The 22,581-nt window shown below is 50.5% G+C and overlaps 1 protein-coding gene and 1 long non-coding RNA gene across 4 annotated transcripts in view; one reads left to right on the plus strand and one right to left on the minus strand.

Annotated features, from left to right (window-relative positions):
* ABHD4 (abhydrolase domain containing 4, N-acyl phospholipase B) lies at window positions 1-13,201 on the minus strand. Of its 3 annotated transcripts, none has more exons than XM_075532141.1 (7): window positions 13,078-13,201; window positions 9,808-9,896; window positions 7,417-7,789; window positions 7,100-7,254; window positions 5,109-5,220; window positions 2,535-2,721; window positions 1-1,457 (listed from the first exon to the last, which is right to left on the minus strand). In XM_075532141.1, the coding sequence occupies exons 1-7, from the start codon at window positions 13,098-13,100 to the stop codon at window positions 1,368-1,370; spliced, it is 1,029 nt and encodes a 342-aa protein (XP_075388256.1). In that variant the 5' UTR covers window positions 13,101-13,201; the 3' UTR covers window positions 1-1,367. The 3 variants fall into 3 exon arrangements, with proteins under 3 accessions (XP_075388256.1, XP_075388257.1, XP_075388255.1); XM_075532142.1 differs by lacking the exon at window positions 13,078-13,201 and adding an exon at window positions 12,977-12,995; XM_075532140.1 differs by lacking the exon at window positions 13,078-13,201 and adding an exon at window positions 12,733-12,751.
* Window positions 12,395-22,581, plus strand: part of LOC142426517 (uncharacterized) — a 15,803-nt gene continuing 5,616 nt past the window's right edge. Inside the window, exons 1-3 of the long non-coding RNA XR_012779752.1 lie at window positions 12,395-13,547; window positions 14,164-14,348; window positions 22,469-22,554. This is a non-coding gene — a long non-coding RNA (uncharacterized LOC142426517). The remainder of the gene's footprint in view (window positions 13,548-14,163; window positions 14,349-22,468; window positions 22,555-22,581) is intronic.

The raw sequence follows: 22,581 nt of genomic DNA on the forward strand, positions 1-22,581 counted from the left end.
CACAGTTTTCACTCATTTCTTTATTAATGTAGAAAAGGAGTTGAAGGCAGCGGGGCCAGTGGTACAAAGCACCAGGAGTTATTACGACACTGGTGAGAGGGTTGGCTTTACAAAAGTTGAAGGCGTAGGCAGAAGTTGCCCTGGTTCCAGGGGCCAGGCCCAGCCAATGACCCCAAACCATAGACCAGCGCTTGGAACCAGTCCCAGGGAAAGGGCCAACAGGTCGGGTTGGTGGGAGGTAGGGATGAGCTGGGAGGCCCTGGGGGCGGATGTGGAGATAAAGGATGGCCAGTGAAGTGAGAAGCATCCTGTAACTGATGAAGACAGGGGAGGCTGCTGGCTGTAGGCTTCCCAGTGGACCCTGGCCGGGGGTGCTCCAGGTGGGCTCGGTTCTAGAGAAGCAGAAAGGCCCTCCCGGTACTAGCGTGGAGAGGGGCAATCCAGACACTGCGGTGGGTGCTGAAGGGCTTTCTCCCCCTCTCCACCAGGGGCCGCCCTTGCTATACACCACGGGCTGCAGGGCCCAAGGCACAGAAGGAGACACCAAGGCTCCTGGTTGGGAAGATGCGGGGCAAAAGGAAGGGAGCCCTTGTGTCATTGGCTTGGGCAGCCAGAGCTGAGACACAGGGCGGGCCCATAGGCCCCTTGCACTGTGGGGCCGCAATGTGGAGGGGGTGGGCTTGCTCTTGGCCAGTGATCACCACCAGTCAGTCACAGGGCAGTGGTGCCTGCAATGAGCGTGGGGTATCAGACCTGGGTTCTCGCCTTTGTTCCGCCACGGACTCACCTCCACGGTGTGTGACCATGGGCCAGTCACGTCCCGCCGCCCGCGGTCTGTTTCCTGATCTGTCGGGGTGGGGTGGGGTGCTTTAGAGCGGATTGCTCAGGTGAGGGAAGGGAATCCGAATGTCCCTGAGCTCTAGGAGTCCGCCCAGGAGTTCTGCGGAAACAGATCCGGCCATGGGGCAGGGGGTAGTGGGGTACTCAGCAGTATGCTCTGGCTCAGAACCTGTCCCTGCAAACACCACAGAACTGGGGGAGGATGCTGGGGACCCCTTCTTTGCCCAAGGAAGAGGGGTGGCCCTCCCTTTGGCACAATCATCATCATCCGGGGAACGGAGAGTATGGGCGGCAGGGCGCACCCTTTAGGGTTTCTTCCCGAGGTGGGAGCTCCAAGTCCTCAGCATGGGGCCAGGAGTACTCCGGAGGGCCTGGGGCGTGGGGGTGGGGGTGGGGGTGGGAGGGCGCCCAGCTGGCACATGTTAGTTGGTGAAGGAAAGGGCAGAGGGTGGGGGAAGGCAAGTAAGCAGACCGGGAGGCGAGAGGGACTCTCTCCGGCTTTCCCCTCTTCCCTCGGCAGGGCAGACTCAGTCCACCGAGTCGCAGATCTCTTCCACCATCGCGTTGAAGATGTGCGGCTGGTCCGCGTAGACGTGGTGGGAGGCGTCCTCGATCTCCTGTGCGGGGCAGAGAGGGCAGGGCTTCTTTGGCAGGGCCTGCCCCATCCCTGTCCCATCCCAGGTCACCTCCTCAGACCCGCTTTGCTGCCACCCAGAGAACTTTTGAAAAACAATAGTTCCCCTTCCTCCCTTGATCTGGGCACTTTCTGGAAAAGCCAGTGAATCCCCACCCCATGCTGCTTCCCCCCCTCCCTGGTCCTTCTCTGTAATATTTCCTTATGTGTCAGCCACACCCCCACCCCTGCCCACACCACCCCAACGATGCCAATGTCTCCCCCTCATCTCGAGGTCTGGCAATATCTGTTTGCCGGCGAGAAGCCCTGGGGGGTGCGATGGGTCAGAACTCACTGGACTGCAGTGGGTTTGTTAGCATGGGAGGATGGAGTGGGGTAAGAGGGTAGGCAGGCAGGCAGGCAGAAGTGTGGTGGGAAGGCTCCGGGAGAGCCCTCACTGCCAGCTGAGACTTTGGATGGGCGTCAAGAGTGGCTGGCTAGGAGTCAGAATCGACTTCATGGTGGTTTCAGTGTGGTGGGGCACCCTGATGTTTGCACCTGCCCAATGGGTATGACTTCTAGCTGAAGTGGCCTACACAGAGGGGGGACAACCACCCTCTCCCGACCAACGCGCGTGCGCGCACACACACACACACACACAAACACAAACACACACACACACATTTTGATATTACCAACTCTCTTAGGTCCACTGGGGTCCCGTTCCTCTTTTCCCCAAGCCAGGGGTCCTCAAACTACGGCCCACGGGCCACATGCGGCCTGCCGAGGACATTTATCCAGCCCACCAGGTGTTTTTTCCCCATTTTGGTTTTTTTCTTCAAAATAGCATATGTGCAGTGTGCACAGAGATTTGTTCATGGTGTTTTTTAAACTATAGTCCGGCCCTCCAACGGGTCTGAGGGACAGTGAACTGGCCCCCTGTTTAAACCATTTGAGGACCCTGCCCCAAGCCTTGGACTGTTCTTTCCTGCCACTGACCCGAGGCACAGCGATCCTGACCACTTGGGAACATGTCCAGTCATTCGGCTCCCGGCATGTTCACCTTGACCCCTCAACGTACCATATCCCGCACGTATGAGTCGGGCCGCTGCATCTTCACTTTTTGGCCTGTGCTGGTGTCTATCCAGGTGTTGGCCCCATAGATCATGGTGATGGGCATGTCTTTCCGAATCAAGTGAATTCGATCCAGCATGGGGCGCCGGGCCCAGCCGAAGGACTCCATCATGGCTTTGAATGCTGTCTCGCCGCTGGCAGAAGAAAAAAAGAGGGCCGAGGTGGCTACACAGCCTCCAGACTTCTCCAAGGGTAGAAATGCATCATTACCCGTCATGCCCTGCCCCGCGTCACGGAGGCTGGAGGAACAGGAGCAGGACAGACATGGTGCCTGCTCGCCCAGGATGCTTCAGGAAGGGAGGTACGAAGATGGCTAACTGGAGCTGAAACTTTCCCAAGAGTTGTGCAAGAGTGCGTGAGCGCCATGAGAACACAGATGGGAGGGGAGCCTTCACCTGGCTGAGGGGTAGAGAGAGTTGATCAAGGAAGACAGCAGAGGTGAGCTCGGAGGAGCAAAGCGCTCTGAGGAGAATTCGGCCGAAAGGGGGTTTCCCGAGGAGACGCTGAGGTTAAAGAACACAGGATCCAGGAGGCATAGCGACAGATGCCCAGTGAATCCACTTACTCCCTAATCGTTTTGTCCAGTAGCTCTCATTGGGCCCATTGTCGTATCGGGTGGTCTGCTTCCTGGGCAGCTCTGGTGCTTGTGCCAAAGGCAGGGAGGGCCTGTTTTAGATACTGCCAACCTACCAGGCCTGTCCTGCCCACTGCAGTGATTTCCCGGCTCTCCTTTCCCTCTGTGGGATGAAGGGGAGCCTGACTCTTTTGTGCCAGACATCACAGCATGACAGATAAAGCACAGGCTCTGAAGTGAGATGCTGCGTCAGGTTTGGGGGTTCAGAGACTGCTCATCCCTGTATCATGGATGCCTTCTTTGCCTCCTCAGGGGCACGTGACGGATCCGAAGTACGGACTGTGGCTTGGATTTGGGAGGTTATCTGGACAGAACGTGGACCGGGACTGGGGCAAGTTCTGAGGAAAGGAAAGGGCTAGGTTGGGCATGTGGGCCTGCCAGTGGGTATGAGGTTGGCACTGAGCCCAGACGGGGCTGAGAGGGGACTTGGGAGCAGGGAGCTAGAGGACTACCTGACCTGACTGCTGAGTTGAGGCTCCCTATTCTCCCGCTTCCCTGGGGCCCTCTGATTAGCAGAGCTCATGTGGAATGTTGGGTAGACACTACCATTCTGTTGGAACAAAAACTGTCTGAGTTTGCAGCCAATGCTCATGCAGCACTGTTAGGCAGCAAGCCCCCCCTGTCTTGGTGGCTGTGGACTCACAGTGGGAGAGTTGGATGGCCTTGGGTGGGGAAAGCAGTGACCTGGGCTCCCAAGGTGCCTCCTGGCAGATCAGGGTGAGGCCCCACAGAAGCAGTGGCACCCATGCAGCTTCGGTGGTAGCAAGCCACCCATGGAGCACTATTGAGGGGTTAGATCCCCTCCCTGGCTGGGCTCTGGTGGCCACATCTCAGATCCGCAGGCTGGTGGGGGACCCTCCAAAGCCTGGAAGTGTGTTGTCTCAGGAATCAGTTAGTTTCAGAGTACCCCCACCCCAATTAAATGTTGAAGTACACACTCCTTTCATACAGTAGTCCTATTTGTAGGAATGAGTGCATCCCACAGGCACAGTCACATGTGTGCCAAGGCACATGCACTTAGCTGTTCTTGGAACCACGTCACAGGGCGGACTGGAAATAGAAGCTCAATTTTGGGGACCTGCAGACCTGGGCAGAAGATACCTTTTTATTCAAAAACCCATGTCGTTTTTCTTTTTACAAATACTAGGCATATAGTTCTTTTTCAATTAAAAAAGAAGAGGGAGAACAAGAGGAGCTTTTGACCCATGGGCCCCCTGCCTGTCTCTAGGGGAGAGAGAGGGGGATGGGGCGGATCCTCCCTTAGTGAAGGCAGCAGCATGCTTAATTACCCACCCCCATTCCACACTGACAGACTTGGTGAGATTCCAAAGTCCAGGTCCTTCTGTGAAATGAGCCTTATGTGAGAGCTAGGGCCGCGTCTCCTCTTTGCACCGGTCTCCCGGATACTCCTGGCTGTCTTGGGCTGGGGGTGGGTGGGTGCGGGGAGGGGAGTATGGACCGGCAGCTCCCCTTCCCTACCACTTCAGACTCAGACTCTGTGGGCATTGGCGGGGGTGGGGTGGGGACCCTATTTGTTCTCTGCCCGCCCCAGCCTCCGCAGTGCTGTACAACCTCCTTGCCTCTCCCCTGCTTCCAGCACCTCAGGCCCTGGTGCTCTGCCCACCAGACCGCACCACCAGGGCCCCTGGCATGTCATTCAGGGTGGTGTCCAGGCCCTGCTGTGGCCTTGTTGCGAAGGCGAAATGCTCAGTGTCAACCAGGTGTGTTAACGTCCATGTGCTGTTGTACCTATCCTGGGGGAGCGCTTTGGAAATGATCGAGCCTGGGTTCCCCTCGCCGAGTCAGGGCTTTGTGGAAGAACCACTGGGGCTAGATAGTTCCCGAGTTTCCCAGCAGCTGGAGTGTCCACTCCACATCTGTCCTTACCTGGGATTCTGCGCATTGCAGTGGTAGATATATTCCGAGATGGTATCATCTTCAAAGAAGTCCGCAAACTTGCGCTTGAAGTCCGGCCGGAAGCGCTGCACCAGGCCAGGCCCTGAAGAACGAATGGAGAGAAACATGTAGAGTGGCCAGCTCAGTGGGAGGACAGCACTCCCCTGATTGTGTGAACAGACTCCTCTCTCTCCTAAGGGCTGGCTGGATTCCTTCCGGGGCTTCTGGGGCACACGCGTGAGGGTCTCCTGAGAAGCGTGAGATGATGACAAAGGACAGAGTTTGTTGGTCACCAAGAACATCGATGGCATCACAGAAAAACCAGCTTATTTTCAGCTCTGTGAAGTCCTGGGATCTTTGCCTCCGCCAGCACTGGCCTCCCAGTGCTCTGGGGTTTAAAACAATCCCAGCCACATTCTCTTTCTCTGAGGTTCCTGTGGCCTTTAGCAGGCCTCAGAGGAAAAGAGACCCCCCTCCCCAGAGCCCGCTCCTTGTCAGAGCTAAAATAGGAGAGGTGTGAGGAGCGGACTTAACGGCGCTGCTCATCTTGGACTTGGGGCTCGGTTTGAGAGCAATCGTCCCCCCTCACCTTTCTTGATGGTGAACACACACAATGACACCAGCACGTAATGGGCGAGAAATACTGGACCTCATCATCAACTTCTCAACTCTCTCTCTCTCTCTCCTGGTTTTCTAATAGTAAGAAGAGTGGCAGGAGGTGGAAGGAGCATGGACCCCGAGATGCAGCAAGGATCCCAGAGGCTCTGGCCACCTCTCCCCACCCCTCACCCCTGCCTGGCTCAGACCTCCAGGGCTGCCAGCCACCCCAGCCATAAGTGGTCTGATGGCCAAGCAGGAACCTGGCCAAATGCAAGGTCGGGCGAGGGGAGAGTAGCCACAGCAAAGCATAGATCCCTGGGGAAGAAAAATCATAGGCTCCGTCGGAGTCCACCATTCTGGGGCTCTGGGAAGGCGGGCCCTCTGCTCATCACCTCTGTCGTCTTTGGCACCTGAGGTATTTGCTATTCTTCCCAAATGCCTAAACTCCTACCATCTACTCCAATGCTAATTTTTCTCTTTTACCCAGAACTGTTCTGTGCCTAGGGCCAAGAAAGACCCCTTATGTAGGCATTCCCAAGCCGCTGCTGACCATTGGCCTTTGGCTGTTACCATATATAAGCCATCAACATAAGGCAGAAGTCACCATCTTTTTCATCCAGGGAGCGTGTTCCTCACTCAAAAGAGAAGGGTGCTGGCTGTGGGAGGTCAGGAACTGCGGCTCATATTTGCTTTGGCAGGCTTCGCCAACCTGCTTCCCTCTCTTTCCCCCACGACTGACAACCTAGAGGATGGAAGTTCGAGGACACCCTTGGAAAAAAGGCCTGGAGCTCAACTTCCGTACAAATCAGCACTGAAAACTGTGGAGCTCGGTTCTCTTCTGACACATGTGGGGCCAGCTGCGTCCAAATTGACTCCACAGCAGCCGGTAACTAGAAACTAAGAGCTGGGGGCTACAGAGCAGATGACTGAATGTGTTTTCTGCTTCCTGGCAGGGAAGGTGGTGGTGCTGGAAGCTCTCGTTGTGGTCAAGCTGGAAGTGGTTGGTTAGGTGTGGAGATAGGATTGAGTGGTGCTTATCAGAGCTGAATTGAAAATTCTTCGGCATAAGAACACATACATCTATCACAATGATTAGGGAGTTGCTGCGTCAGCTCATGGCCCCGTTCTCTCTCTGGAAGTCTAGTCAAGGCATGCTCCTTCTGTCCCAAACATGGAAAGCATTTTCCCACCGAGATAAAAGGATGTTCTAAAATCTCAAATGAAAATGTCTGGTCCAGATGAACAATGTTACTAAATCTGTAGGTCCCTCTCCTCACTTTGCATGAACAAGTAGAGATGGTAGAGGCCAGAAACAGCACAGGGCTTCCAGAACGACACAGTCCTGGCTTACAGAGAAAGAGTTTCTTCAGCAGGTCACTCACCCCAGGGCCCAGCTACTCGAAGAACCGCCAATGGGTTGGAACGTCCTAAGACTGAGGCCACAGCCTTTAACCAGGTTGGCGGTGCCCGGCTCTCACTGGGGTCAGTAGGTCGGAGAGGAAAGCCCCAGGGGTCCACCAGGATGAGGTGTTTAACTCTACATTAATTGCAGGAGAAAAGAGAAGATGTGATGGATTCGCTTGGAGGCACTCAAACCCTTAGTCCCTGGGGAAGGAGAGACGACGTGAAAACTCACACTGAAGCATTTCAGGCAAGGCCACGAGTTAGATCAAGAGGAGGATGAGGGGTGCCTTCTTACCTTTCAGGGTACTTGATGGAGTAAGAGGTGGCCAGGAATCCTCCCAGACTGTGTCCCAGGAGGATCATGTTGGGGATCCCCATGGTCTCCCGCCATGTCTCTATTGAAGTCACAAACTCATCCTCGGCTCCTTCTGGGTCCCTTGGAAACGTGGGCCTTGAGCTTCGCCCGAAACCGAGCAGATCAAAGGTGTGCAGTGTGCGGCGGGTGCTTAGCGAATCCATGTTGAGGATCCAGAGGCCTACGCCGCCCCCGAACCCATGGACCATTACTAGCGGGGTGCGGTCCTTGAGCTCGGGGCTCACAGTCACCGTCCAGATCTTGTTCTGGTTTGGGAGGGACACATAGCGGGCCAGGAACTTGTTCTGGAGACCTGGGGGGGGGGGGTGGAGTTCCAGAGCAGCTCTGTGAAACTGCCTCCTGCCAGTATCATCACTTGGCCTGGTCTACCACACTTCGGCGCTCCCTCCCCATTCCCAAACTCTTCCTAACCTCCCTCGCCCTCTTTTTTCCTTCCATAACCTTTCAATCATATAAGGGGGTACCCTCACACCCACCAAAAAAAAACGGAATGTTTTTCAAAGCTATGTATTTACATTTTTTCAAAACAACCTTATCACCTTCAAAGTACTTTCCATGATACTTAATACATTTGTCAAATCTGTGATTCCATTCTTGGAAACATTTTTCAAATTCATCTGTTTGGATGGCTGACAGCACCTCCCTTGATTTTTCTTCATCTCTTCTACATTGTCAAATCACTGTCCTTTCATGACCCTTTTCATTCACGGAAACAAAAAGAAGTCACATAGAATGAGGTCAGGTGAGTCAGGTGCATGGAGCAAAAGAGGTGTGCTGTTTTCTTGTTAAAAACTGGTGCACTAAGATGGCTGCATGAGCAGGTGTATTGTCGTGATGGCAAAACCAGCCCCATCTGCCACAAGTCAGACCTTTTTTGTTGCATACCATTACACAATCTTTTTAGAACCCCTAAACAGAAAGCTGTGTTCAACATCACAAGTTTCTGCAGCATTTTTCCCAAACAGAAAACAAAATTTCACAGCCACACCCTATTCTCTTAAATAGGCCATCACAAAAAACAAGGTTCAAAAGAAACTGCTTTTATGAAAAAAATTCACTGAGACCAGAGAGAAGCATCCCAGGTGACGCCACTGATTGCGCTGACTTAGAGTGAGTTAACTACTAACAACTGGTTGCTGGATGCTCACCAAAGTAGGAAAAATGCATTCTATGAAAGTTCCACTCTGCCCTAGAATTAAACATTCTAGGATTTTTTGGGGTGGTGGTGGTGGTACCCTCTCATACATCCTAAAGAGTCCCACTCCAAGCTTAATGTGTAGGCTGTCTACTCTGTAGCTAATAAGGGAGGTCATCTTAGTCCCCGAGACTGTGCCTGACTGCCTTTGGGTCTCAGGTGCCTGGGACACTGCTGACCACATAGAAGGCATCATAGGCTGACAGAGGGGTGGTGTTCCTGAAGGTGCCCAGCAAGGGAGCTTCTGACTGGAGTCCAGTTAGGTGGAGGGAGTGGTAATGTGGACTGAGCTATGGGCTTCTTCTTACTAGGTACTAAAGAGGGACTGGAAGCAAGAGCCCCAATCAATCCAAAACAAAACCCAGAAACTGGGAGCTGTGCAGGGTGCGGTGTGATGCATGCTCGGCTCTGATGGCGGTCACATGACAGGTCACAGGTGCAGCAGCCTAGAGCCTGGACTGAGGCTTAAGGGCTGGGGCTGCTCTGCTGCTGAACTTCCTCGGATTGGTTGCTAAGAGAGAGGGCAGCTCTGGCTGGAGGAATGGGGGGAATGGGGTTGGGGAAGAGCGTCCAGGGAAATACAGAGAAACGTGGCCCAAAGGTCTTGTTTGAGCCAGTGGCTGATAGTGCTCCCGGGAACGATCTGCTCTGAGATGACCCTGCCATGGGAGCTGGCCTGTGGGAACCCCTGTGGGAACCCCAAACTACTGTGATGGCCAGACAAGTGGCGAGGCATAGAAAAGGGGACTGAGATGGGAGAATGTGGAATGGGCGGTCCTCAGGGGGGAAGGTCAGACATCTAAGAAGTACTTGTTTCCGTGGAAGGCGAGAGGAGGAAGAAGAAGGGAAGAAGGAAGGAGGGGAGGCAAGAAGGTGCATGCTGGTTTGTGTTGTGTATTAGAAGCTGGGATGGTGTTTGAGCTGAAAGCTGGGGCAGGAGGGAGCAGGAGGTTAGGGAGGGAGAAGTGGAGGAACAGTTATTAGACTATGGGGTCCTCGCAAATCACTGCCATCCCTTCTCCCATCCCAAACGTTGTGAACCAGGAACCCGCCGGCTCAGTGGGCCAGGCCTTGGCCCCCTGAATGAGGTGAAACAAGATGTTCCTTCTACTCACACTGGAGGATCCTGGCTTCCACATTCTTCAGTTGCGACATAGACGTGGGACGCCAAGCGGGCAGCCAGCTGCTCAGCCAGCCTTGAGGCCTGGGGCAGGGAGACACAGAGATACTCACGGGCCACATCGGAGGAAACATTGATGCGCTGAGCCTTGCTGGTGGTTACAAAAGTTTTCTCAGCGGGCCGGGGCTTTCCTAGCCTCCCCAGAAATTCCCTAGCTGCGTGATACACTGTTATTCTTGCTCCCTGATAAATGGCTTGGCACAACAATACGCCCCTTGTATCAATAGAGGGATAAGCAGAACACCATGTGCACACTTTACACTTTACAAAAAATTTCACATTTATGATCTCAGTGGAGCGTCACAACCTCCTTTGTGAAAACAAACACCCGATTATTCAGACATTCCTTTGCTATCTCGAGGGCTGGCTGTTCTGGGAGAGCAGGACAGACAGAACCCCATGTCAACCGCCCTGTGAGCAGGGCCCTGGGGCTGGGGTGTCCCATCTCCAAGTCTCTGGAAGTGCAGAGCATTGTGTCAACGACCAGTTGGAAGCTGATAGTCGGCCCACCCCCAAACAAGGAACAACTCTGGTGGACAGGAAGCAGATACAGCAGATGTGCTATGATTCAACAGCCTCTGGTCTTGTGTCCTAGATTGCAAAATGTACAGAGAGCTCCTACAGCCGGGGGACAGGAAAACAAGTAAGAGCCCATTGCCCTTTCTCCTTCATACCAAGGAGACTTTACGTCATTGAAGAGGTGAGATTAAAAGCACCTGGTTAGTCATTTTTTAAAAAACGCCTGGATCCGAATCATAAAACTACCCTTTATGAGCAGAATTAATCTGGCCCGTTAAAGAACCTCTCCGAGTGTAAGAGAGCTTGCAAAATGCCCGGCACAAATCAGATGCTCAATCAATGGCAGCTGTGCTATTCCTTTTCACACCATGGATTATTTCTCTTTATGAATTCTGCCTGGACAAAGGCAGTTATGGGGTGGACACCACCAGCTACTGGAAGGGCCAAGAGTTGTGACCCTCATGAAGCTCAGCCTACTGTCAGCTATACCGCCTTCAGAAAGAGACCTGTGTGGAAATGTGGTTAGTCCCTGTGAGCATTTCGACATGGCTGTGAAGAGTGGGGGTCTGGAAGGTCCAGGGAAGAGGTGCTGAGAAACCTGGGTTTGCAGTCTGGGCTCTAGAGTTCAGCTCTTTCCCTAACTAGCTGCATGACTTCTCTGGGAGTCCCTTTGCTCATCTGTAAAAGGAAGAGGTAGACATGGTTTCTAGGGGACCAGCCTGACTTAAAATGCTGTGCTTCAAAGGAAGCATCAGGATGACCTTCGAAGGATGTCCCAGGTGTGCCATGGGCCGTTCATGTCAGCTGCTCTGCCTACATTCCCGCTGTTTGGAGTTATAACTCTCCATGAATGTCTAGCGCTTGAAAGACATACAGAGGTGGCAGCTGAGAGTAGTGCATCGATGGTTTTTGCCAGAGAGGGTTCGCCTCAGGAAATTGAATCCCTGCTGGACTTGGGATTCTTTTAAAACTCTACTGACATTCCTCACAGGCTCAAAACATGGGACCACATCCACAGAATTCTTGCCAGTTTTAAGGACGCAGTAAGGAACCCTAGTGGTGCAGTGGTTAAGCACTTGGCTGCCAACCAGAGGGTTGGAAGTTCGAATTCATCAGCTGAGCCGAGGGAGAAAGATGGGGCTTTCTGCTTCTGTAAAGATGGATGGTTTTAGAAACCCTGTGGGGACAGTTCAGCTGTGTCTGTTTAGGGTTGCTATAAATTAGAATCAATTTGACATGGGTTTCTTTTTTGAAGCAGGTGGTAAACTTTCTCTACACGTCACACAGCCAGGGACCAGGCAGACCAGGCCATTGAGACCTCACAGAGGTGCTGCCGCCCCAGGACAACACAGTGGGCTGCTTAGCAGGAATTCTACATCATTGTCACTGTATCTGCTCAGTGTTGTTGGGGAGGTGAGGGCTGTGATGGGGGACTGAAGCCAGGGACAGAGAAGCCACTTAGCTATGAATTTAGCCTGGGGGTGGGGTGGGGGGTGGTCTCCTTCCTCCAGGGTCCTTTCACCACAGTGTGGGCTGAGCAGAGGGGTTCTAGAAGGCTGTTCTAGACCTGTGGTCTCTTGTGAATCTCCTAACTTACATGGGCACCGGCTTCTTCATTTGGGAAAAGAAGCTGCGTCTTCCCCCTAGAATATCCTTGGCAGTGTGCAGTTCCTTTGGGAAAGTGGCCTTCTCCTGGGCAGCCCCTTCCAGCATCCCACAAAACCAACAGCTGTCACCAGGTCCATGCCGACAGCTTTCTCCCAAAACTGTCCTCTCAGCTGCGCTGCCGAGCGCCTCCACCACGGGGCCACTAGGACCCCTTCCTTCAAGCCCAGAGAGCTGTGTCTTATGGTTGGGAAGTTTACCATCTCGGCAGGCTGCCAGCTCCCTGGCTCTGAAAAGGGAGCCAGCAAATCCAGGAAAGGCCTTGACCCCCCCCTCCCCCCACTCCCACTAGCCTCAGGGCTGGCTGGGAGCTGAGTCATTGTTCTCAAAGCAACTTTTCCTTGCTCCTCGGGCCGGGCTGCGAACTGCAAACTGCGAACTGCCTGCCTGTCACACCACCTACAGGTGGCATCCCAAACGGAAGGCCACTGGGACAGCAGCAAGGAAGCCTGCCCTCGCTCTCATTTGGAAGTCGCTGCCTTCAGAGATACTGTGATGAGTAAAGCCATTATTTACTAGAGTCCCAAGTGGCCAAGTGTCTCGGTGGACGGGAGCTCAAGAAACGTGTACGCCCGTTCCCAGGCTCCAGTTCCAGCGACAGACCCCGATCTTGCCCCCCGTCCCCGCCCGCCCCGGCGACACGATCCTAGAGGTGGGCAAATCGAGACGAGCATACCTGGCCGCCACCCCTGCACCCACAGGCATGCTTGCCGGGCTGGCTGGCACCACGGCCCAGTCCAATTAAGCCCCAAGCACAGCGACGGGAGAATGGTCAGGTGCAGGGAGCACCGTGGAGAGTCAGCACGGCCGAGCGACACGCAAATTTCGGGGCCACGGTCCTCCAGGCTGTGCAGCCGCCTCCCTGCTCCCGGCAAAAGCAAGCGAGCCAGCGCCACCCCGCGTCCTCCCCTGAAGCCGACCTGAGACAGGAACGGCAGGAGGGCCCGGAACTGATCCTCGGCCACAGACAGTCCCAGGTGAGGGGCAGAGAGAGAGAGAGAGGGAGGCAGGAGTCACTCACGGCTGCTCCAGATCATCGGCCATGGCACACCAGCCAGGCCGGGCGCGCGGAGCCCGCCGTCCCTCCGCCTGACGCCGGCACCAGCTGACCCGAAAGTGTCCGACCACGGAGTGGGGCGTGGCCGCGCCGCCCGGCGGGGGCGGGACCTCGGGGACGCCGGCGCTGCCAGGGACCGACCGCGCGCGCAGAGGCTGCGGGGCCACGGCGAGACCTGACCGGGGTTTGCAGCCGTGGGGGCCCTGCTTGCTGACCTGCGTGCGGGCAGAGGTGTCCCTGTGGGCTTCACAGACTCGGAAAGTCACTGTGGACACACCTTTGGGCCACCAAACTCTCCAAACTCGCTGTCATCGAGTGGACCCTGACTCCCAAGGACCCTGAAAGGCAGAGAAGAACTGCCCCTTTGGGCTTCAGCAGACTGGATATCTTAACGGGAGTTGGCAGCCTCATCGTTCTCGGGCGGAGCAGCTCAGGTGGTTCAAACAGTTGACCTTGTGATTAGAAGCTCAATGCTTAGCTTACCTACTGCACTACCAGGCCCCTAGGGAAACTCACTCAGAACTCACTGTCTTGCCCACCAAAGGGGGCAAGGCAGGACAGCCCCTGTGGATTTTCAAGACTATAATCCCCTCCCCCTCAATGTTATTGGGACCTCTTATAGACTTTGTGGCAATCCATAGTTCATTTAGATCAAGCATAAATGAACAATTGCTGCCACCGTACTTTAAAAAATATTTTCTTTCTCCTTCAACGCTTTGATATCAGCTTCTCTGTATTCCCGCTTGCTGGTATATTAGATCCCTCGCATGGGGTTATATAAGACTACAACTCTTCATGGGAGTAGAAAGCCTAATTTTTCTCTTGTCGGGGGTTTTGAACTGCGGACCTTGTAATTAGCAGCCCAACACGTAAACCACTCCACCACGAGGGCTTTCCTAGAGAGGGAGGCAGATAGTACTAAAACAACCGTTAGCTCTCGATCGGTCGTTAGTAATAATTTTCACAAAGTGACAGCACTACCCCTGCACCTGCTCTTTCGGCGTCCCTTTCCTTCCAGTCTAAGTCTCCTCCCGCTTGCCTTCCCGTCAGATGTTGGTGGGCGCCGAGAGCACCAGTGGATGCACGCGCCGACAAAATGACGCGGGGCTTGTGCCCCAAGCAGACTGGCGGACACGGCGAATGAAAATGCCAGAGGCCTGGTTAACTTTGAAGTCCAGGTGAACAACGAATCATTTTCTTAGGAAAAGTCTACCACAGGAACATTTAGGACGCAGGTAGGCATCCTGTGTTTTATCTGGCAGACGAAGGGATGTGTTTGCTGTGAAATGAAATGAAAATGGGGCTGTGTGGTTGACAAAACGACATCGGTGGTCCAGTGGATGGGACTCCACGGCTTGTCTTTACGGAAACCCAAGCCTTCATCACTCATTGCCAGAGTCCATTCCACGTTAGGACCTATAGGACAGGATAGAACTGCCCCTGTGGGTTTCCGAGATCATTTCATCTTTCTCCTGAAGTGATCACCTTGAGGTTAGCAGGCAACGTGTAAACACTACGCCACCAGGACTCCTGGCGCTTAAACCTCACTTTGCTTTCCGTAAACCAGGCTACTGCCTTCTCTGATACATTGAGATCCGCACGGGCTTCCACCTCCTTGCCCAGGGAGTTCCTGACAGCATTTCAGAGGTAACTTGCACACGCCAACCAGAGATATGCTTACTTTGGTTCCCTGAGTTCTCAATGTAAGCCAATAGCGTTCTACACTTGGAGGGGTACCTTTCCACCGGTGATCTGGCAAAACTTGATTCATGAGTCTTCTGTTTGAATCAACCACATCTGATAGATACATCTTACTTTTGACTCAGTTTCTTCGGACAGAACCAAGATAGCCCTTTTTCTCTGCTTGGGGACAAGTTTGGCTCCCTCTCAGTCCCCCTCAGGTCATAGGATCCCCCACCACAGGAATAGTTGGAGGGGGAGGTGTAACTGAAAGGCAAATCCAGCATGAAACTGGTCGGATCATTGTAAGGGCTTAAAGTTTAAAGAATTGGCATTTACAGAGCTTTGGGGTCTAGGATTTGGGACCATATGGGACAAGGTATTACAAATAAGAAAGGGTCTTTCTATTTCATTCTCCTGAAAGTGCAGTCATCCTACATTTTAGTCCATACAGGCCCCATCTGGTTGTTGCCAGTTGCCATGGATTGGCTCCCGGTGAGCCTGGGGTGCAGCGTAGCACTGCTGCACCGGGGTTTTAAGACTGTGACCATTTGGAAGCAAAGGGCCCGGCCTGTCTTTTGAGGAGCTTCTGGATCGGTTCAAACCACCAATCTTTTGGCTAACAGTTACACACTTAACTGCTTTTGGCTCTCAGGCTCATCTGAGAGTACTTTGCAATGACCGCCTTGTGAGACTGTCTTACAGTTAGAAAGTGACGTTTTTAGGAAGTACTTCAGGTGAGTGTTCATGAAGACTGATTGATAATTTAGAGGTATAGACTCTGGGTCTAGAGGTTCGGGTTAAGGGCAGTCTTGGCTTTGCCACTTGTTCATGCAAGCCCTCCGATTTAGCATCTCTTAATTTCCCCTCTATCTTACTGTGCCTTGCGAGAATTAGCCAAGATCATTCAAATGGACATTTAGTACATCTTCTGTATGCTAAAAAGGTACTTAGTGCTGTTATCTTCATTATAAGTATTACATCCTTATTCAAACCCACTAAAAATACAATTATTAAGTACTTAGTCAAAGCCACTTGGAGTCCAATGATCAAGAGGGACTACAACCATCTGTAATTACAAACATACCGTAGACTTTCTGTCTGCTGCCACTCCAGACTGTCCCTCTCTCTGCGGAGCTGGTGTCTTTGTATTTGGAGGTCTCCTCAAATTCATTGTCTTCTGACGTCTCTCCTGACCACAGTGTCTAAAAAAGACACCCACATGCAGACAGTCATGCTATCAGTTTTTATGTTATTTTCTTCATACACTTATCACTATCTGAAATTATCTTGCATATTTGTTTACTTATTATCAGTTTCCCTCCACTAGAGAGTATCATGAGACCAAGGACTAACAGTTACTCCCAGCACGTAGAGCAGGGTGTGGCACAGAGTAGGCAATACATTTCAGACGAATTTATGAATAAAAAAGTCTCCGAAGGACCCTTGGTGACCCCGCCCTTACACTAGACTACTGAGACTTTAGACTCCGTCCTTTCAAGGCACATAACATCCTTCATAGGCCACACCAGAAGGACCTGAAGTGGAAACCCCACTAAGTGAACTGCGCTGTACCTCAAACTCTCTCGTAGCCATTGAACTTCAGGCTGAAACTGCCCAGTGTGGCAAGCAGCAGATGACTAGATTACTAGCCCAAGGGCATAGAACTGGCCGACATTGGACTTGGGTTCAAAATTCTTGCCTTGAGGGTGTCCAGTGAATGGTGGCCCGGATCATTCCTATTTTACTGTCCTCCTTGCTTCATTAGGACATTATTAATCTGGTAGGAGTGGCTCTGCTGCTGTGAATGAATATGATTGAAAGATTTTCCCTTTCACCAACTTCCATTGTTTGTGTAACTAGTGTCCAACCACTTAAGAGTTTAATTTGTACAATTCATGTATTGCCATCCGTAGCTGGCCTGGACTCAAATAATGTCCTTTTCTCAACTTTTAAAAATTCTATACCATTGGCTGAGCTAATGACACTTTCAGTGCCTAGTGGTTACACACTGGCTGCTAACCAGATGATCAGCAGTTCAGAAGCCCAGCCAGCTGTTCAGGGAAGGATGAGACTTTCTATTCCGGTGATTTGCAGCTCAGAGTCTCACAGGGGCAGTTCTACCCTGTGCTATAGGGTTATGACAAATAAGCATTGACTGGATGGCAGTGGAAGTGATGCTCCCCTGGGAGGGGGGAGATAATTGATAATGTTCTCTAACATAAAATGACAATGATGTCTCTAAGGTGAACCAGAACCATATATAAACCATAGATATATGAATGGATTTTGGGTCTGCACTTAATTCTAGGCCCAGTCTAAAAACAATTAGCTTTTATTGCATGACCCTGCTTGATGCTCACCATCATGAAGAGATCCCTGAAGACACAGGTGCTATAGCAAAGTGTGGGAAGAAAATAGATGGTGCCCTTTTGTCAGAAAGAATAGCATCTGGGGTCTTAAAGACTTGTTTTCAAACAAGAAGCAATTTAAGTGAGGTGTCAACTGAAGTCCGCATGGAAGAAGCACACAAACTCTATGATCCAGAGATTCCAAATAATATAACCCCAAACTACAGGAGGGAATGGCATCAGAGTTTAAATTGTGAACATTTGGTTTGTAGAAGGCTACGGATGACAGTAAAAGCCCATAATCCATTTGCAGGGTCCACACATAGATTTAGTCTTCAGTGAATCCCCTCTAATTCTAGTGGAGGAATGTGAGCAGCCCCGCTTTCAGGCAGAGAGCATTGAAAAGTCAGTTGTGGCAAATGCAGCTAGATTAAATATAATACCTTGTCATTTGATCTTCCTTTTGACCCATTTTAAAGTTATTTCAGTGGAGGGAAATTCGTGTGGGTTATGCCCCCAGTGAATCCACTTTGACCATGGCCCAGGGAAACGAATAACCTTGCTAACCTTCAGAATCATTGGTGTGGGGGGGCCAGCCCTTCACACTGTCACCAGCTCAGTAAGCGCAATTTAAGGGTAAGATATATAAAGATTACAGTAAAGTCACAGAGAATAATGAGAGGAGAGAGAGTGACATAAAGGAGTCAGACACATTTCATGGTAGCATGCTCACCTCAGCGCCTCTTGGTATGGGTGGAGGTGGGAGACGAGAGGGCAGGGGCCAGCGAGTGCAATTTATTACTAGCCAAGGCTAATATATCTTTTGGGGGCATGAAAGGCCCCTGATTACAGGTAAAGACATATGTCACAGGAAGGGGTTGTACTATTCGTATATGCATCGCAGGAAGGGGATGAGTTTAGGGTGTACACACTATAGGAAGAGGAGGGAATCGGGTGACAAGAAGGGTGGACCCTAGACTCAGTATGGCAGCCTAACCTTGGTCACCCTTCGGTGGGCTAGACCTACCTCCCTTCAGAGAAATAATCTACTATCCTTATCAGAAGGGATTGGGCCCTACTTAGGTGAGACAGACTATGCAGTCTGGTTGTACTAGAAGGCTAAGAACCCTTAGGGAGAATAACCGCTGACCTACTTTCGTTGACCTCCAAGTGGATAGTCATTTACCATGTGTAGCAAGCAGCTAGGTTTGGCATATATTTGGAGGAGACAACTTGAGAGAAATCTTTCTGTATTCCACACGTTGGGAAGTGGATTATTGAAGGTTAAATTTAGGTTAAAATTTAGCTCCCTATCATTTGATCTCCCTTCTGATCTGGGGGTGGTCGTTGTTTACATGTTCTTCTGTCTATGAGATGCAGGATAGGTGACTCTACAGAGACAGCGACTGGATGAATGGTTCCTTGGGGGTCTGGCGGGGAGGTGGGGGAAATGGGGAGCTAATGATGTTGAATATAAGAATGAAGAAAATGTTCTCAAACTGATCGTGGTGATGCTTGTACAACTCTTCTTGATGTGAGTGAATGAATTGTGTGATATGTGAATTATATGTCAATAAAACGGTGGGGGGAATAAAAGTCTACTTAAGGAGACAGATATGTAAACCAAATCGATTGCCATTAAGTGGATTCAGCTCCTGAGGACCCCATGTGACAGAGTAGAACTGGTCCCACGTAGTTTTGGGTTTTTTTGGCTGTAATCTTTTTGAAAGCCTTTCTTTTGGATGCCACTGTTGGAATGGCCAGCCTCTTAGTTCGTAAGCTAGAGTACACCGTTTACATCACCCAGGTACTTAGTAATGACCAGGCTTCAAAAACTTTGTGGGAAAATTCATCTTTTAATTCCATTTTCCCCGTGAACTTCTGGAAGCCCCCTCATATATAAACAGGCAATTACTTATAAAATATCACTAAATGCTATAATAGTCTATGGGATTCTCTCTTTCTTTGCCATCAAGTCGATTCTGACTTATAGAGACCCTACAGGACAGGGTCGATCTGCCTCTGCGGGTTTTCCAAGACGGCTAACTCTATGGGAGTAGAAAGCCTCTTCTTTCTCCCACAGAATGCCTGGTGGTTTTGAATTGCTAACCTTGCAGGAAGCAGCCCAAAGCTCAGGCACTACAACTTCAGGCCTCCCTCCAAGGGCTTTTTGGACCTCTATTCTAAATTGTACCATGTGGGAAACTACAGGCTATATTAGTCAAGAAAGGGCTATAACCCTCCCCACTGAGAAATGGGATATAGAACTTTCTGAGGCAGGGGGGAGAAAAGAGGGTTGGGGTGTGTGTGTGGGTGGGGGGAGACTGATAATAGAGCTTTCCAGACCATTTCTTATGAGTCAGTGCAGAGAAGCATTTGTAGTTTGTCTCTGTGCCAAACCAAGGAGTCCTGGTGAGCGGGGGTGGGGGTGGGGGCTACGTTTGAACCCACCCACCGGTGTTCAAAGCTGCCAGAGAAAGATGTCGCCGTCTGCATCCTAGGAAGCAGTGCTGCTTTGTCTTATAGGGTTGCTATGGGTCAGAATAGATTCAATGGCAGTGAGTTTGGTTTTGCTGCCAAATGAGCCTTACAGTGGAGATTGTGGTGACTAGGTACGCTCCAGCTCACAGTCACTCTCGGTTCAACAGTCCTCCATCTTCATAATCATTGCCATGCCGGAGCCTTCTGCAATCACTGTCAACACACACGTCAGTGTGCCAAGGCAATTGAGCCTCTTACTCCGTTTCACTGACCTACTTTACCAAGCTTAATGTTCTTTTCTGGGATCTGGTCCCTCCTCCTTCCTGATAACAGGCCCAAAGTACAGGAGCTGGAGTCTCACCAACCATGCTTCGAAGGGGCATTCTGGTTTCCTTCTTCCAAGAGATATTTGCTTGTTCTACAGCAGTCCCCTGGTGCATCCAGTTTCTTCTGCAGCTCAATAATTGAAACACACCTGTTCTTCTTCCATCTTCTTAATGATTGTTCAGTTTTCACATGACCATAGGGTGGTTGAAATGTGAGGGTCAGGCCCACCTTGCCCTCAAAATGATGTCTTTGCTTTTCAGCACTTTAAAGAGGTCTTTTACAGCAGATCTGCCCCATGCAATACATTACTTGATTTCTTAACTGCTCCAAGTAAAATGAAATCCTGACAACACTGTTCAATGATTTCTCTCCATGTAGCACGATGTTGCTTACTGGTCCAGTGGTGAGGATTTTGGCTTTCTCTCTGCTAAGCTGTAATCCATGCTGACCTCTGCAGTCTTTGAGCTTCACCAGTAAGGGCTTCAGGCCCTCTTCATTTTCCACAAGCAAAACTGTGTTACCGGTATATGAGCCTTCCTGCAATCCTGGTACTACATTCTTCTTCACAGGGCCCAGCTTCTCAGATTATCTTTTCAGTATAAAATCGCATAAGTATGGTGAATGAATACAATGCCAATGCACATCTTTTACAGTCATTAAGACACAGGAAAACATCTTTGTGGTGTTCTCAGCCAAGATTCATCTGGTATCAGCAATGATATCCTCGTTCCATGTTCTCTGATAGTATACGTGGGGGACATGAATATACAGACATGATTTTTTCATAATCAAATTTAACACATCTCTTTAGGTGTTCCCAGGGTAGAATGTCTCACGATTGGACCAGATGTTTTGAATTTATATAGAATGTAGAGGACTCAGTACTTACTCTAACCTGGCTTCTGGGGAGGAAAAAAAATCTATATATACATATATATAGTGGTGGGGGAATATAATTATGAGATTATAGGATAAAGGTGTAGTGTTACTTAACTGCAATTGTTAGGCCAATGAATTGTGTACAGGTGCCAAGTTGGCAAGGGGTCTATTGAGATAGTTAAGGTTTATTGTGTCAACCTTGCCTTTCTTTTTTCATTTTATTTTTTCTAAATCATTTTAATGGGGACTCATAGGACTTTTATCACAATTCATCCATCCATCCATTGTGTCAAGCACATTTGTACATTTGTTGCCATCATCATTCTCAAAATATTGGCTAATTGAGCCCTTGGTATCAGTTCATTTTCCCCCTCCCTCCCTACCCTTCCTCTCCCTCATGAACCCTTGATAATTTATGAATTATTATTTTTTCATGGCTTACCCTGTCCAACATCTCCCTTCACCCACTTTTCCATTATTCGTCCCCCAGGGAGGGGGTTTTATGTAGATTCTTGTAATCAGTTCCCCACTTCTACCCCACCTTCCCTCCACCCTCCTGGTATTGCCACGCTCACCACTCGTCCCGAGGGGTTCATCTGTCCTGGATTCCCTGTTTCCAGTTCCATCTGGACTAGTGTGTACATCCTCTGGTCTAGCCAGATTTTTAAGGTAGAATGGGGATCATGATAGTGGGGTGGGGAACGCATTTAAGAACTAGAGGAAAGTTGTATGCTTCATTGTTGCTACCCTGCACCCTGACTGGCTCTTTTCCCCATGACCCTTCTGTAAGGGGGTGTCCATTTACCTACAGATGGGCTTTGGCTCCTTACTCCCCTCATTCACATGGAGCCTTGCCTTTCTAGTTCTCGGGTCTCTTGCTCTCTGATGGTTGGACCCGAGTGCAGCTGCCTTAGCAGTTCCCTGCTTCAGCTTGCAAGGCTCACTTCCTACAAGACATCCCTGAGGAGAAGCCACATGGACCTACCCCAATGCAGCCCTGGGTGCTGGAGCAGCCGTGTGGAGACCCCTGCCAGCACTGAGATGCTTACACATTCACTGACTTGGCTTTCCTCCTGCAGTTGGTGTCCTTACGTCTGTTTTGTGAGATTGAGGAAGACTTTGTAGATTGATGTCAGACATATGGGCTAATGTTGGACTTACAGGCTTGGACAGCACTGGGTTGGGATGCTTTCTTAACATACACTTACGCTTTATGTAAAACTATTATACCTATGAGTTTCTGTGGATGTTCCCCTAGTTTACCCAGACTAACACATTATAAAAATTTATACCCTTCCAATATTGGAAGGGTGTAAATTTTTATAATTATATAATAAGCATAATTATACTTATGTAACTTAAACATTAATGCAAATGTGTGCTTTTAATTTCTGGTTATTAAAAGCATACTTTATCACTAGAAATGTAAAATCCAGAATCTGAAAATTAATATTTTCCCTCAATAGGGTAGTGCTGTAAACACTAGAAAATGTATTTTTTTAATCCATCAGAGAAAGCCCACCATGTGCAAATATGTATACTCTTGCTGCCTGAATCATATGTGCTGATTTTATATGTAATGAATGTTCTTTATGGATTGAAACTAATTTTGACAAATGCTTTTTCTTGTGTCTAAGTCAACGCGAAGTACTCCAGAGTAGGTGGAAGTGATAAACTGATCCCCAGCTTGGCCTGGAAGGGAGAAGTCTTTCTTTGGTTGCAGGTATGTCATTTGCCCTTTGGATAACTA

The sequence above is a fragment of the Tenrec ecaudatus genome, chromosome 14 (genome assembly GCF_050624435.1).
Source record: "Tenrec ecaudatus isolate mTenEca1 chromosome 14, mTenEca1.hap1, whole genome shotgun sequence".
NCBI classification, from domain to species: Eukaryota; Metazoa; Chordata; class Mammalia; order Afrosoricida; family Tenrecidae; genus Tenrec; species Tenrec ecaudatus.